Source organism: Gouania willdenowi, chromosome 10 (assembly GCF_900634775.1).
Source record: "Gouania willdenowi chromosome 10, fGouWil2.1, whole genome shotgun sequence".
In the NCBI taxonomy this organism is placed as follows: domain Eukaryota; kingdom Metazoa; phylum Chordata; class Actinopteri; order Blenniiformes; family Gobiesocidae; genus Gouania; species Gouania willdenowi.
The window spans coordinates 29,799,402-29,816,508 of NC_041053.1; the positions used below are offsets into that span (position 1 = coordinate 29,799,402).

The window sequence follows — 17,107 nt, forward strand, 5'->3', positions numbered from 1 at the left end:
TAACATATGAAAACATCCAGAATTTAAGCCATGTTAATAACGTTCGTAAGAAAGCAAACCGTATATAAATTAATCAAGATTTTAGAGAAATAAAAGTATTTTACACTTACACTCTGCAGATCTTTGTTATACTCTGTATTTGTAACAATGTAAAATTACATTATGTTTTTAATGACACTAACTATAATTTTACATACAATTTTTTGTAACTTTTTTTTACAGGTTTATGACCCTTTTCCATAAGACAATGTAATAAGTGTAACTTAACAGTAACTAGCAGTAATTTAAAGATTTACCTTTAGAATTACAAGCATTTAACCATAATATGATATTACATTAATGTTTTCTTTAAAGATAATTCAACATATTTCTTTAATATTCAAATGTAATTTTATATAAAATCTGATTTTACTGATCTTTCCTAATAATGATAATGAAGAAATGTTAAATTCCAGAAATCTTTAGTGTTTTTTCATAAAATTGCATAATTAAATCGTTTTTTGAAGAGAAAAGCTACAATTTTAACATATGAAAATCCAGAATTTAAGCCATGTTAATAACGTTCGTAAGAAAGCAAACCGTATATAAATTAATCAAGATTTTAGAGAAATAAAAGTATTTTACACTTACATTCTGCAGATCACTCACTTTCTCTGGTTCCACAGACTCCGTCAAAACACTTCCCGAGTCAAGAAGGCCGCCGGTGATGACGTCACACCCGAACGTCATGGAATGAGAAAAAGTAGAACGTTGACAGGTAGTAATGGATTCCTCATGACGTTTGAAGACAGTCAGAAACATCAAGAGAAGGTCTGATATCCTTAAAACACCCACGTAAAGATTGACCAGCAGATGTCCTCAGTGAGCAAAGTGAGTTTCTTTTAGTAGTGTAAACTTTAGTGACTAATTCAGTGATATTCCTGAATCAAGTTAGTAATTACTGATTGTTTCATAATATTGTAAATTTATTAACATATTCAGCGATAATCCTGTTTAAATGAGCTGATATTGTAAAGCACTTTGTTGTCATTGTTTTTTAAAAGTCTTTTAGTTGTCATTTTGCATGATTTAAGTTAATGTTTGTTTTTGGAATAATTTAGTACAATTTTATTATAATTCTGTGTATTTTATTGCTTGCTTCTGTTTTGTTTTCAGAAAAATGTTGTGATTTTGTTTCCGTGTTAATAATTGATAATAAAATCAACTGGAAATCTCATGTAAAACATGTACAAAGCAAACCGTCAAGAAGCATTTGTTTTCCTTCTGTCTTTCAGTCATGATTCGTCGAAGCGAACGCCTGATAGCCAAAGGTTATTACCATCTGGACAAAGATTCCAACAGCAGGGAGACGGACATTTCATACCATGAAAACACTGTCAGGCCTTACAAGAGGAGAAGTGGATCCAAGGCCACATCCAGCAGGGACGCTGGTACGACTTCCCAGACTTTAGCGTCAGTAGGCCAACCTGACAAAGCTGCCAGTGTCGACCACAGGAGTTCAACATTCTACAGCGGCCGTATGAAGAAGGCTTGTGCAGTTCTCATTCTCCTATCTTTTCTATTTTTAAGTGTTTGGTGGTTCCATCCCTTTGTCGCCTCTTTCTTCTCACTTCTCGCCCCTGCTGTTCCCATTTCTCCTCCTCTGCCCAATGACATCCCTGTGAACAGCCCTGGTAAAGTCCAACCCTCAATGGAAACCAGTTACATACCTGCTGAGCCAGATCCAGACGCCGTGTCCGCTGCTGTGTATACACAGATGGAGCGTCTTTTGGTGGACATGCAACTGAAGCAGAAGCTTCTTCTTGAGGAGATAAAGCAAAATGTGCAGACGGATATCCAGGATATAAATGCCCAGCTGAAAGAAGTGGTCTCGGACAGTCGTCTGAATCTGAAAGAGGAGGTTTCTGTTCTGCAAAAACTAATCTTAGACTCCCAGGGTGAGATCCAATCAGCTGCTGCCAGTATGAAGCTGAAGATCGAGATCTTGGAGGATCGGAATGTCAAGCTTTCCGAGGATCTGTTGTCCATCAAAGCGACGCCCCCTCCAGTCCCACCTCCTGACAACAGCTCCCGTCCTGTCCAACGTCTCACCCCAGAGCTGGAGCAGGACATGAAGTGGTTCAATGCCCGTATGCAGGAGCACGAGGCCATTCGATCAAGCCAAGGCACCGACTGTGTACATCCAAGGGCTGACAGAATGCCAGATTTTGCTTTGGAAAGTCAAGGTGGCAGTGTGATCAGCAGCCGGTGTTCAGAGACGTACAGCCGCTCAGCCTTTTTGACATTTTTTGGTTTCCGGCTGTTGTATCCGTCAGAGGGTCCACGCACTGTTATTCAGGGCCACCCCATGCTTCTGCCAGGTAAATGCTGGGCCTTCTATGGTGGGCAGGGCACACTGCTTATCTCCCTCTCCCATCCTGTGAGCATCACTCATGTCACCCTGGATCACGTGCCGCGTTACAACACCCCCACGGGCCACATCGACTCCGCTCCCAAAGACTTTGAAGTTTTCGGGATGAACAATGAGAACGAAGCAGGAACTCTGCTGGGAAGGTTCACTTATGACCAGAATGGAGAACCAACACAGACCTTTGAGTTGCCTAGTCCGAGTGATATCCATCACTTTGTAAAGCTGCGTGTCCTCACTAACTGGGGTCAGGATGAGTACACGTGTCTCTACCGCTTCCGTGTGCATGGAAAGATGGCGTGAGGTATAGAGGAAATCAAACACAAAATAAAGTTTATTTTGAAAAGAAATAAATAAAAATATGTCTAACGCATGGTTAGCACATCTGACTGCCTCACAGAAAGAAGGTCCTGGTCAAGCCCTGGGGTGCAATAATATGTGTCTGCAGAGCCGGAGACCGCTGCACCCAGAGGGCTGATCTCTTCTTTTACAGCACTTATGGACCCAATGAGCTGAAGGGAAATTCATATCACAAAACATAACTCACAAAGCAGAAGGACCTGGGTTCAAATCCTGGGATGGACACTTGGGTCCTTTCTGTGTGGAGTTTTCATGTTCTCCCCTTGCTTTGTGGGTTTTCACCGGGTACTCCGGCTTCCTCTCATGATCAAAAGAAAATATGACTCTTAGGTAGTGTTGTCAAACAACTCAATACTGAATAAATTATCAGTGTCAAAACGTGAGTATTGAATACGATACTCACTTGCTAAAGTATCTATACCAACAGCGTTGTGCTCGTCTCTTAATATCTATGGTTCATCTCCAGTTTTTTTTACCTCTCACCTGTTTTAATTGACACAACTTTATTCGCTGCGGCAGACACAGACAGACGCACGTGCAGCCCCTCCCCTCATCTGTAGCTGAACACACTACTCCATCATACAGTAACAGTGAGTTAGCTGATGTCAGCATGGCTAGTGCTGCTGCTGGGGTGCCTGCACAACAGATCAGTTGGTTAGTATTAAAAATTTTAATGGTTAAATAATTTGGAAATGCAGCTTCAGAGTGTCATTGTGTGTGAGGGAGTGTGTGTGTGCGTGCTGTAGAGATCCGGAGGTGTCCGTGTATGAAGGTCGATATGTTGCAAAATGGGAAAGCTTGTAGAATGTCATGTGAGCTTGTGTATAAAAAATCCACACGTGTAATAAAATTTAATGTCACAAATGATGGGAAAAAATGTAGATTGATATTTACACAAATAAAATTACAACATTTATTTGCATGTTTTTTGATTACTTGCGTAATTTATCGTTTACATCCACAAATCTTTGGTTGCAACTTCGCAAATCTGCTGCTACAGAAACACAAACTACTTTTTTTGCGTGAATTTGCTCTGCTTGAGTTTTGCAACACATTTTACGAGACATCTGTAGCAAGACTGATTCATGCTCGTAGAAATTCTATATGAAAACTGCAGCACTTTGGTCAGCTGAAGTTGTTTTTAAAATGTGCACAAATGCACATAATTTGTTTTTATAAATTTTGAAATTGTTCTTTACACCTCTGTTAATATAGATCCTTGTGTGACTTTTGGCACGTGGCTTTAGCTGACTTACCTTATTTTAAGGGTTTGCCTTTGATTAAAAAAAAAAAAACTAACAGGTACACTATGCTATAATAGTTAGGGGAAAACCCAATTACATCACAGAGAAAACATTAATATATATTATATCTGGTTTGATTGTATGTATCAAGGCTTCATCTCAAGGCAAGGGCAAAATATCGAGATATATATTGTACATTGTGATATAGCTTGAATTCATTAAGATATTAAAAAAGGCCATATTGCCCAGCCCTACCGTGGTATCGGAAATGCCATCGAGTATCGAGTTTTTTTCTGAGTATTGGTATTGAGTTTGAAATTCTAGTATTGTGTCCTTTCCTGGTCCACATGGGGTCACACTGGGTCGTATGTGGTTCTTGAACCACCGTTGACACCTTTCACCTAATGAAGATGAAGCTATTTGTGCTAAGAGGGTTCGTCATATTTATTTCATACATATTTATGAGATCAAAGACAAGTGCAAAACATTTCGTCAATTGAACTACTGTTATATTATAATCTGTATCACAGTCTTTAAGTTTTCTCATTGCTTCAGGTGTTTTCTTAACCTTTTTGGCACAGATTGCAAATGTTTCATTATTTCTTGTATTTTTGACTGCTGCAATTTTACAAGTGTTTTTATGCAGGTAATTAGTTTTATTGCGTTTTGGATTTATTGTTACTTGTTCCGTGCGAGTTAAATACATTTTAAAATGTATTTGTCAGGATTATTTGGGGGGCAATGAGTGCAGGTGGGGCTTGAAAGTTCACCTTCATTCAAAGTGGGAAATAAATACCCCAAAAAGTTTGAGAATCACTGCTTTAACTACATCTGTATGAAATGTAGATACATGAGTACAGTAACCATACACATTTTTTGAGCTGTGTTAAGCTAAAACCTTTCTGGAAGATGGTGAACACAACCATAAACGGCATAATGGGCGATGTTATTCCAAATAACTGTGTTGTAATATACTCGGGAAAAATTGAATATGTTGTCCAATAAAGTACAAGTATCTGATTAAAACTGGTTCAGTGTCGAATCCCCAGTGAAAGAGCAATGGTTTGAGATCATCCACGAAAAGTTGACTTACTAACTAAAGCTTAAAGGACATACGATGAAAAGAACTGGTAGAAGTGGATTGAATACAGAGAAGCGATGCCAACAACAATTTACTGCATCACCTGAGAATACATTTAAGAAATGAAACTGCTTACCCTTTGTTAAATTATTGGTTTTGTCTGTTTTTTTTCTTCCTTTTCTTACATTTATAAGTTGTTTGTATGTTAAAAATGGCAAATAAATTACTTGTTTTTGAAATTTCTCCATGTGATTTTATTTATGTGATGTAATCCAACAAAAATCTGATAATAAAAAGACCTCCCATGAAAACAATGCAACAGTAAATAAAAAAACACAGGAAAGACAATAGTAACGAATATTTGCATTTCCTGAAGAAAATGTAAGTGAGCTTAGCATTAACATTAGCTAGCAATAGTATTAGCATTAGCATAACATTAACCTAATGTTAAAATTAGTATAGTGTTAACTTAGCATTCACCTAGCAGTAACATTAGCTAGCAATAGTATTAGCATTAGCATAACATTAACCTCATGTTAAAATTAGTATAGTGTTAAACCTAGCAGTAACATTAAACTAGCATTAGCCTAGCAATGGCATGAACCTAGCATAACATTAGGTAGCATTAACACTAACCTAGCATTAGCCTAGCATTAACACTAACCTAGCATTAACACTAACCTAGCACTAGCATCAGCCTAGCTTTAGCATTTACCTAAACCGAGCATTAGCCTAGCAATAACCAAGCATTAGCATGGTCCTAGCATGAACACTAACCGAGCATTAGCATTCACCCAGCAGTAACATTAAACTAGCATTAGGCTAGCAATGGCATGAGCCTAGCATTAACACTAACCTAGCATTAGCATTCACTGAGCAATAGCATCAGCCTAGCACAAACATTTTCCTAGCAATAGCGTTAACCTAAACCTAGAATAACATTAACACTAACCTAGCATTAGCATTTTCCTAGCAATAACCTTAACCTAATCCTACTATTAGCATTCGCCTAGCAATAGCATTAATCTAGCATTAGCATGATGATCCTAGCATCAACCTAGCATTAGCATTAACTTAGCAATAGCTGAACATTAGCAATAAGGTTGATGGTAGTAGCTGAACATGTTAAAGGTTGAATGATCAAAATCAGTTGAAGAATGGCTGGTGATGAAGGGCTTAAATGATGAACATTCCCAATAGAAAATGAATGAGGAAAAAAAAAGTAATAAGTAAAAAAGTTTAAAAGTTACAAATTATAAAAGTACAAGCATAAATCTGGGGAACTTTTTGGTAACTTATTTGTCAAACTCAGACAAACGTTGTAGGAGGAGTTAGCGACTGAAAAAAACAGATAATAGTGCAGGAAGCATGCTCACTAACTAAAGTGTGACGTAGAAAAGAAGGAGAAACGATCGCATTGGGACTTTAAAAACAAAAAACAAAAAACAAACAAGGCTGAAACTTTTTGAGGAAACATTCAAGCTGCACTGGAACCCTGGATGCCACACAGTTAAGGATACTGGTTTTTATTTATCTTTTCTTTTTTTTTTCTTCAAGTATTTCACATGCATTCACAATAGAATAACATTTTAACACTGAGAACTGGAGTGAAGAGTTGGCTGGGCTGCTTTATTTTGGCACTAGCAGGCCCTCTCACAGTACTGGCCTGCTTCACTCAGAACGCTCGTCGTCCCATTTGATCCAAACAGCATCAAAGGTGGTGAACTCTGGTCCATCTGTTGAGCTCCACGTGTAGTGTAGCAAATTGGAATTAAAAGCCCCATCTGCTGATGATCTGTCTGCAAATCAAAAGCAGTACATACCAGTGGCAGGCAATGCTAGACCATCTCGTACTGGTTGTTGGTGATGTATCGGGACAAGAAGCAGACCAGGAAAATCCCAATGAGCTGAAAGGAAATCAATATCAAAACACATCTCACTAAGCAACACAACTCTACAGATCATAGAATTAACAATAACAAATGTAGACTGGTGAAAATGCTAATCAGCTCCATCAGATTTTAATGATCATTTGTTTTTCTGTCATTAATTCATTCATTGTCAGCCATTTTCAGAATTTCTACCCCCCTCAGTGCCAACCGTTTTTGAGCATTTTGACTGATTTTTAAAGACCCACAGAATATTTTGGACAATGACTATCTGAAATCTGACACCAGATTCTGAAAGATTGAAGCCTCTACTTTCATCATATTTTTTTCTTACTGTATTTGGCGTTCCTCCAAGTTTCTCTCCCATCAGTCTGAACACACACGCAACTTCCTCCTCCTCCCGGACATACCGAGTGTCACTGCTTGCCCTCTTTTTGAAAATTTTTCTATCGTTTTATCTCAACATCACCACACTCTCCAATAGTCCACTAAAGTTCCACACATGCTCTGGTCGGGTGTGCGCTGCTGTGCGCTAGTGGGAACATCGACATCATCTCTCATAGTGCCATTTTCTGTCTCGTAAACTCATTTCCTCTCCATCTGAGCTCTGCATCCAAAGGTGTGCTGCTACCACCTACATGTCACCTATTATTTTGCTATCTGGCTCACAGTTGAGGCTCACCCTCCCCCCGTCCATCACACAGACGTAATTTCCTCTTCCTCTCGACACGCAGCGCTGACCCGATTAGTTGTTGGTTTTATTTTACGATCGCAACATCATCAATAATCCACACAGGTCCACATATGTTCTGTATTAGTATGTTGTGCTGTGAGCTGCTGGATATTTCACAATATCACTTCATAGCTCCATAATTTCACTCGTTCCTGCTTCTCCTCCCCAACTAATGGTAGCATCAGTAGCTAATCTCACATCCAAAGGTGCACTGCTGCCACCTTCAGGGCACCAGTTAGTCAATACATCACATTACAGCGTAGATATTGATGAGGGATCTCCGCCAGGGTGTAGTCTAGTAATCTCATTGATAAAACGCAAATGACGAGTTATCTCGTCAATGGCACCGAGTGAGTAAAGAGTAAGCATGTAAGTTGGTCACAAGGGGTCAGTCCTTTTGATGTTATCAGACCCACTTTTTATGTGTCCAATTGAGGAAATCCAATCACTCAGCAGTTTTTATTTCAACAAATTACAACATAATTGAGGATTTTTATTTTCCATTACTTGAGTTTGGTTACATTAATTTTAGCTTAAAATTTAAGAGTAAAGATAAAGATTTTTTGTGCAACAGTATTTTAATTATGGCAATTCACAATTGTAGATATTTGAAAACAAAGCCATGTTTGTCAACATTTTTTTGAATGAGTATAAAACCATATCAATAAATATTAGGTTTGTGCATTCTAAACCTGCTGCCAATATTTCTCAAATTATTGGACATTTGTTTGATTTTTGAGTGTTGTGGAGTGTGTTCTGATCAGTTTTTATACATTTGTTAATGTGAATATTTTATCTTTTAAAAAACAACATATAATTCACAATACTGCTAATTTCAGTTGTCATAATATGTTATAATTTATATTTGTTAATCGGCAGGTGAGGAACAGGTAGAGTATTTCTCAGTATTTCTAAACTGGCTTTTATTTTACTTTACAAGTTATTTCAGGACTCACATCTCACCAAAATACAAAATAGCTTCCAAGCTAAAAGCTAAAGCAGGTTTCTGTGCCTGCACGGCTTTTTCCATTTTGAAATGAATCAACGACAATGACAAGCTAAACTGGAATTTATGATGCAATGATTTGCAGAGGTGAAAGTCATGGATTACAAGTTCTCACGTTACTGTAATTAAGCTGCTTTTATCGATACTTGTACTTGTATATTTCTAAATCAGTAATTTTACTGGTAAAGTGTGGTATGTTTTAAAAAAAGTAGTCACTATTTTCACAAAAATTAAAAAAAATGTTTTTGTTTTAAAATGACTGCTTAAAGCAGATTAAACTTCAAAACAGCATTGAATGCCAGTTATTTTCTCAGTTTTAGACTTCATAAATGTAGCTATACTCATGCAGAGCCTGAGAATGTTTTTATTTTGAATTTAATTCATTGGTGTTATTTTATTTTAAAAATAATTGTACATTTTGACAAACCTTTTATTTTAAACCATTGCCTTTGTGGAAAAAAATAAAATAAACAAAAAAGTAATTGTTGTGCAAGATTTGGTCTTTTCCTTTTTAAGTTTATACATGAGATGTTTACTGTATGCAAGGGAACTATAGCAACATTAATTACCAAAAATAAACCTAAGGGGTGAAAGTAACTAGTAACTTTTACTTTCAGTACTACTTAATTTAGCTACTTTTTATTTCATAGCCTTGTTCAGGTCCTTCAGGATCTCACTGGTTTTACAGCAGCTAATGGGGAGGCCATTCTCTTTGAAGTAATCCATGTCCCGCCAGTCAGTGTAGTTTTAGATGCCAAAACATTGCAGCGCTGAGAAGAAAAAGTTACTTCACGGGACGAAAGAGCTGGATTTATTTTTAACTTCATGCATTGAAAACAGAATTTCCAATAGCATAATTTGAATTTCAGAGATACTGACAGACATGTAGAAAAGCTACTTACTGCACTCTGGATGACGTCCACTGCAGATCTGCTGCTTTCAGTGCTGTTGTAAAACAAAACCCATTTCTTTAAACTTGCCTTCTCCCTCTGATCGACAGCTCTTCCATTATTGGCCATTTAATTTTGTCTTTGAACTTTTTATTATAATAATGATAATAATGGCATTGTGCTATTAGAGGGTGAGGAGAGGAGACAATAACAAGTTAATAATAGTCAAATATGTGAGGGAAAGGAACTATATATATATATATATATATATATATATATTGTAATTGAAAGGAAAAAAATAGAGAATTCAATGAAATATAATAATAATAATAATAATAATAATAATAATAATAATAATAATAATAATAATAATAATAACTAGCCAATCAAAAATATTTTACACAATTAATAAATTCCTTATGAATATTTGGGGAAATTATTTTGACACAAGTATGCTATTACGTGTATTTTGGACTTTAACTTCACTCTCTTCAGCAACTCGACGAAGGCGGTGGCATTTGTCTTTGCTCCCTCTCATCATCTCACCCATATCTGTCTTTGCTGCTGTTTTTGTTTTGTCTGGTCTTGTGAATCTAATAGGAGCCTCACTTTGCATGTCATCCAAAACTGGAATTATGGAATTAATCAGTTGGTCTCTCAATGCAATCAATGAAATTTTGACAACAAAAAGATCAGGCTGTGGTGAGCCTGCGTGTCCAAGAGGGTAGTTTGCGGCTGGATATGCACTGGACCCTTGGAACAAGTGAGTTGTGTGTCTGTCGATACTTTCTGTGGAAGACATCTACCTGATTGGAATTATGGTAGCAGGCCTGCTGTTGATTGGAGCTAGCAGCTTTCTGACCTATCGCAAAGTCCGTATTACGTCGGCAACTGCTTTGGGAAGGCTGCCAGTCATCACTGAGTAGGGTTGGGCATCGTTTGGATTTGAACATATCTGATTCCGATTCTCAATTTCGATTCCTGTTCTAAACGATTCTGGCATCCGATTCTTTGAGTTGTGCAGGTCGACAGGTCACAGGTTTTACAGGAGAATTTTTTCATTTGAAAAAGCCTTTACACAGGCCATTTTTATTAATCAGAATCAAGTTTATTGGCCATGTAATGTATGTTATACACAAGAGGAATTTGACTTGGTGAACTGTGCTCTCTAATAATGTAAACATTAAATAATAACAATCAACTACAAACAATATAAACATAAATATAAACAGTAGTTAGACTAATATGTGCAAAACTAAATAAAATAATATAACAAGATAACAATAACAAGATAAGATAATAATAATAAGATAATAGTGCAGTAGTGCAGTGATGAGTAGTGCAAGTGAACATTTAAATTAAATAGTATACGTTTATGTACATGAACATTCACAGTGCCAGTTTGTTCCAGGGTTATGTTTAGTTCCAGGGTTAATTCACTTAGTTGATACACTTTAATTTGGTTGCTGTACTGTAACTAGGATATTCAATTACAAAGGTCCCCAACTGTAACTGTAAAACTGAAACTTGCTGAAATAAAACTACAAACAAGTTGGCAGAAGTCTAAAAAACAAAGAGCTACAGCCCAGGTAGATGTGAAACTAAAAAAACAAACTCAAGCCCTGGAGCAGTCATGTGACAAATTTATCAACAGTTCTTGTTGAGAAAGATTATTATTATTCTGGATACAGTGGAAACAGAAACTATAAATATAGTTATATTTTGAACCTGCTTATATTGTAAGCAAGGTATTATATACATAAATGTAATTGGAGTCTAAAACCACAAAAAATTGCACCACTTTAAAAAGAAAATAGACTAATATAAGACCTCTTTACATGGAGTATAAGACAAAAGAGGAGTAGAAACTTTGGACATTTTTTAATCCTAAAATCTGTTAATTAAAATAAAAGTACTCCAAGAGTTTTTTTCAATATGTACATATGTAAATTGTATATGACTGTGAATAATTTATATGTTTTATATAAACAGGTAAATGTGTGAATTGTTTATATTGTAATAGTTGTATGGAGTTCATTTGGGTCGTTCTGCGCTTGTACAACTTGTGGTGATGACGCGCTGGTGACAACATAATCCAAGATGGCGGCGGCCCAGACTCCAGCCAAGATTATTTAATAAGAGCCTTTAAAGACATGATTTAATGAAAAGAGTGGATGGACGGAAGCATAAAAATGCGAACTTTCACACGGACATACAGGGACTTATTAGACACACACGGGCCTCGGAAAACGGAACAGGTTTCGTTAACCGGCAGGCACTAGGACCCAGAGGCGGTGTAAATGCGTCCCCGTACTGCATGCACAGGCTGTAATATCACCAAGTTTATCATTTCACCAGTTGTTAGGGCTACTATCGTTACCAGGGAGCAACTGTGTATTCCTGGTGACTGTTTTCTGGAGTTTTACTGGGCTGTAGCCAGACACACACACAAACACACACATACAGCAGTCGCTACAGTCGCTTACTGAAAGCATCTTATACAAACCCCAAGGAAACAAACAGAGCAAACTGTGGAAACGAACTAGTGTGGGCATTTAGGAAAAATAAAAAAAAGAATCAGAAAACAAACATCTTCGTAACGGTTCCGGAACCGGACGTTTGGAACCGGTAACTATTTGGAACCGGTTCTCAGTGCCCAACAATATTACTGAGGGATGGAGAAGGGCTCTCAACACTCAGACTCATGTGATGAATGAACTCAAAAGCAAGCAGGAGCTGCTTTTGGATCGTTTACGCAGAAATGAATCCAACTTGGAGAAGTTGAGTGCCCATCTTGCAAGTTAAGGCCACTTTATTGGATTAATACTGAGAGAACTGGGACACAAGGCTATTGACAATGACCTAGCCTAAATCAAAAACACATTGTTTATCTTCTTTTGGCTCCCAACACCAGCTATCCAAGGCAGTCTCATCTATCACCAGGAAGTTTCTGCAGAAGATGCTCCGCCCCCACCACTGAAGATGATGTCTGTGCGTTACAGACCCTGGCTGTGTGCACTTAAGTGTATATGACAATACAGTAGTGAACCTCAATCCATTTATTTATTTTTAAATTTTTTTTATTTTAAATAGGGCAATAGGCTCATAAGTTTTTTGAGCAACCCCTGTTCAAAATTACTTACAGCGGCCGTGTTTCTTACTGTTTTTAATGTGTTTTTTTCTGTACGGTAACCTTGGGTACCTTGAAAGGCGCCTTTAAAAAAAACATTATATTTTGTTAAAAAAAATGTTATAAAAAGGTGTCCAAAAAAAATATTCGGTGTGTAAACAAACATTCCAAAAAACCTTATTGTGTAAACAACAATCTTGCAATTCTATTATGTCTGCCCCGCTGTTCCTTTGTAACAGGACCTGTATTGTGCATACTTCCACTAAGTAACTAATTATTATCCTAAACATAGTTATAGTATTGTAATATCTTACATGTGAAAGGTGATCTCACGGGATCCAACACAACGGTGATTCGAGCATTCGTAGGCCGCACAAAAGTTTGGCATTTTCACTTCAATTTTCAATCAATCTTCACTTAGCAATTTGCTATAGGAATCACAACGTAAGATGTTTTTAACAAACTTTTTTAACAAGTAAAATCTGGTGGTCTTAGTCTTACAAGACTATGCTGCATAATTAAGTCGTTTTTTGAAGAGAAAAGCTGCAATTTTAACATTTGCAAACATCCAGAATTGTAGCCACGTTAATAACGTTTGTAAGAAAGCAAACCGTATATAAATCCGTCAGGATTTCAGCGAAATAAAAGTATTTACATTCGGCAGATCACTCACTTTCTCTCAGGTTCCACAGACCCCGTCAAAGAAGATCCCGAGTCAAGATGGCCGCCGAGTTTACGTCATACTGATTGTATATGCGCATGCGCGCGCATGCGCACCAATGAAAAGCGAATTATTACTAAAAAAAAAAAAAAACAAAAAAAACATTATTGTTTATTTTTGTTTTCAAAGTGAACGGACACGTGTTTTAATAGTTTATTGGATAATGTTAGGAGCTAGAGTTAGGTTAAGGTTATAATTTCAGGTAAACTCAGACCGTGACGCCAGTGATGACGTAGCGCCCGAACGTTGTCAGGTAGTCATGGAAATGTACTGAGCAAAATCTTCAGGACGTTCGAATTCAGAAACGTCAAAAGAAAGTCTGATATCCTTAAAACACCCACGTAAAGATTGACCAGCAGATGTCCTCAGTGAGCAAAGTCAGTTTCTTTTTGTATTGTAAACTTTAGTGACTAATTCAGTGATATTCCTGAATCAAATTAGTAAACACTGCTTGTTTTATAATATTGTAAATGTATTTACATATTCAGTGATAAACCTGTGTAAATGAGCTGATATTGTAAAGGTATTGTCATTTTTATTTTTTTAAATCCTGCATATTAAGTTAATGTTTGTTTTTGGAATAATTTAGTAAAAATGTTATTATAATTCTGTGTATTTTATTGCTTACTTTTGTTTTGTTTCCAGAAAAATGTTGTGATTAATGATAAAATCAACTGGAAATCTCATGTAAAACATGTACAAAGCAAACCGTCAAGAAGCATTTCAGTTTTGAGCAAAGCAAAACATATTCTGGAGAATAATTCACTCTATATTCTCTATTGTTCACTGATTTCACTATATTTACACTATTCTGCAGAGGTTTGGGGTAATATTTACAAATGTACAATACAATCACTGTCGCTAGTGCAGAAAAGCGCTATAAAAAATAATTATTAATACCGGTTATAGAGATTACACAAACTCCAGATTCTTAAAATAAAAAAAATAGATGGGAGTTATAGGCTGAGGGGGGAGTTCAACTTAAAACACCTGTGAGCATGAACAATGTTCAAATAGTTCTGTGCTTCTGTTTGTGGGGTGAGGTTGTGGAACAGTTTGGGTGTGGAGCTCGAGCATTATCCAATCATGATCCAGTTTAAAAGTGGTACAAACACATGGTTTTTACGAGGTACAGGGAGGAAGAAGAGCTTTAACAATTGGATGTTTTCATAAATTATTTATATTTGTTTATTTACTCTATTTTCTTTTTTGTATATGTATAAATGTATACAGGAGTTGTTAATTAAGCAGTGGAGAAGGTTTAGGTTTAAATAAGCTTATTCTTCATCCTACTCCTTTTCAGACATGCTGGGTCTTATTAATATTGTTGATTTGAATATTCTTGTTGATTTGTTGTTTGTTTGTTTTTCAGTTTACTTTATTGTGCTACTTGCATATGTTAGAAATAAAATTTGAGAAAAAATCTCAAGTTCTGGTGTTTTCCTTCTCTGTCTTTCAGTCATGACTCGTAGAAGCAAACGCCTGACAACTAAAGGTTATTACCATCTGGACAAAGATTCCAACAGCAGGGAGACAAACATTTCATACCATGAAAACACTGTCAAGCCTTACAAGAGGAGAAGTCGATCCAAGTCCAAATCCAGCAGGGATGCTGGTACGACTTCCCAGACTTCAGCGTCAGTCAGCCAACCTGACAAAGCTGCCAGTGTCGACCACAGCGATCATATGAATGAGGCTTTTGCAGTTCTCATTCTCCTCTCTTTTCTATTCTTAAATGTTTGGTGGGTACCTCACTTTGTCGCCTCTTTCTTCTCACTTCTCGCCCCTGCTGTTCCCATTTCTCCTCCTCTGCCCAATGACATCCCTGTGAACAGCCCTGGTAAAGTCCAACCCTCAATGGAAACCAGTTACATATCTGCTGAGCCAGATCCAGACGCCGTGTCCGCTGCTGAGTATACACAGATGGAGCGTCTTTTGGTGGACATGCAACTGAAGCAGAAGCTTCTTGAGGAGATAAAGCAAAAAGTGCAGATGGATATCCAGGATATAATCACCCAGCTGAAAGAAGTGGTCTCGGACAGTCGTCTGAATCTGAAACAGGAGGTTTCTACTCTGGAAAAACTGATCTTTGACTCCCAGGGTGACAGCCAATCAGCTGCTGCCAGTATGAAGCTGAAGAGCAAGATCTTGGAGGTTCAGAATGTCAAGCTTTCCGAGGATCTGTCGTCCATCAAAGCGACGCCCCCTCCAGTCCCACCTCCTGACACTAGCTCCCGTCCTGTCCAATATCTCACCCCAGAGCTGGAGCAGGCTATGGAGAAGTGGTTCAATGCCCGTATGCAGGAGCACGAGGCCATTCGATCAAGCCAAGGCACTGACTGTGTACATCCAAGGGCTGACAGAATGCCAGATTTTGCTTTGGAAAGTCAAGGTGGCAGTGTAATCAGCAGCCGGTGTTCAGAGACGTACAGCCGCTCAGCCTTTTTGACATTTTTTGGTTTCCGGCTGATGTATCCGTCAGACGGTCCACGCACTGTTATTCAGGACCACCCCGTGCTTCAGCCAGGTAAATGCTGGGCCTTCTATGGTGGGCAGGGCACACTGCTTATCTCCCTCTCCCATCCTGTGAGCATCACTCATGTCACCCTGGATCACGTGCCGCGTTACAACACCCCCACGGGCCACATCGACTCCGCTCCCAAAGACTTTGAAGTTTTCGGGATGAACAATGAGAACGAAGCAGGAACTCTGCTGGGAAGGTTCACTTATGACCAGAATGGAGAACCAACACAGACCTTTGAGTTGCCTAGTCCGAGTGATATCCATCACTTTGTAAAGCTGCGTGTCCTCACTAACTGGGGTCAGGATGAGTACACGTGTCTCTACCGCTTCCGTGTGCATGGAAAGATGGCGTGAGGTATAGAGGAAATCAAACACAAAATAAAGTTTATTTTGAAAATAAATAAAAATATGTCTAACGCGTGTCTAACAGTCTATGTCTAACAGTTTTTTTGTTTTTATATTGCTGTTTTTTTCTTCTAATTTTCTTACATTTATAAGTTGTTTGTTTGTTAAAAATTGCAAATAAAAACAAAGCTAGGAGCTGAAGATATTACATTATCCATACCTTTGTTGAGAATCTGTGACTTGTTTTTGACAACCCTTCATGTGATTTTGTTTATGTGACGTAATCCAACAAAAATCTGATGATAAAAAGACCTCCCATGAAAATTATGCAACAGCAAATAAAAAATACACAGGAAAGACAATGAGGATGCAGGTGCTAGCCCACATCGCGCTGCATTAAATGGTAAATGGTAAATGGACTTGATTTTATATAGCGCTTTATCCCCACACTGAAGCAGTCTCAAAGCGCTTTACATATCAGCGCATTCACCCATTCACTCTCACATTCACACACCAGTGGGACAGACTGCCATGCAAGGCAATAGTCGACCACTGGGAGCAACTTATGGTTCAGTGTCTTGCCCAAGGACACTTCAACACATAGTCAGGTACTGGGATCGAACCCCCAACCTCTCGATCAGAAAACGACCCACTACCACCACGTGGTAGTGGGCGAGCCACGGTCGCCCATTAGCTTAGCATTAACATTAGCTAGCAATAGTATTAGCATTAGCATAACAATAACCTAATGTTACCTACAGTGACGTGCCGTGACCAC

General features: G+C 37.9%; 2 protein-coding genes and 1 long non-coding RNA gene across 3 annotated transcripts; 2 read left to right on the plus strand and 1 right to left on the minus strand.

Annotated features, from left to right (window-relative positions):
* Positions 1 to 687: 687 nt before the first annotated feature.
* Positions 688 to 3,597, plus strand: LOC114471221 (SUN domain-containing protein 1-like). Its single transcript, XM_028459872.1, has 2 exons — positions 688 to 870; positions 1,275 to 3,597. The coding sequence occupies exon 2, from the start codon at positions 1,277 to 1,279 to the stop codon at positions 2,708 to 2,710; it is 1,434 nt and encodes a 477-aa protein (XP_028315673.1). The 5' UTR covers positions 688 to 870; positions 1,275 to 1,276; the 3' UTR covers positions 2,711 to 3,597.
* Positions 3,598 to 9,395: 5,798 nt separating this feature from the next.
* On the minus strand, positions 9,396 to 13,435 carry LOC114471224 (uncharacterized). Its single transcript, XR_003674951.1, has 3 exons — positions 13,414 to 13,435; positions 9,623 to 9,665; positions 9,396 to 9,490 (listed from the first exon to the last, which is right to left on the minus strand). It is a non-coding gene; the product is annotated as an uncharacterized LOC114471224 (long non-coding RNA).
* Positions 13,436 to 13,751: 316 nt separating this feature from the next.
* On the plus strand, positions 13,752 to 16,351 carry LOC114471222 (SUN domain-containing protein 1-like). The gene is made up of 2 exons (XM_028459873.1): positions 13,752 to 13,838; positions 14,921 to 16,351. Exon 2 carries the CDS (start codon positions 14,923 to 14,925, stop codon positions 16,336 to 16,338), a length of 1,416 nt encoding a protein of 471 aa, XP_028315674.1. The 5' UTR covers positions 13,752 to 13,838; positions 14,921 to 14,922; the 3' UTR covers positions 16,339 to 16,351.
* Positions 16,352 to 17,107: the final 756 nt, after the last annotated feature.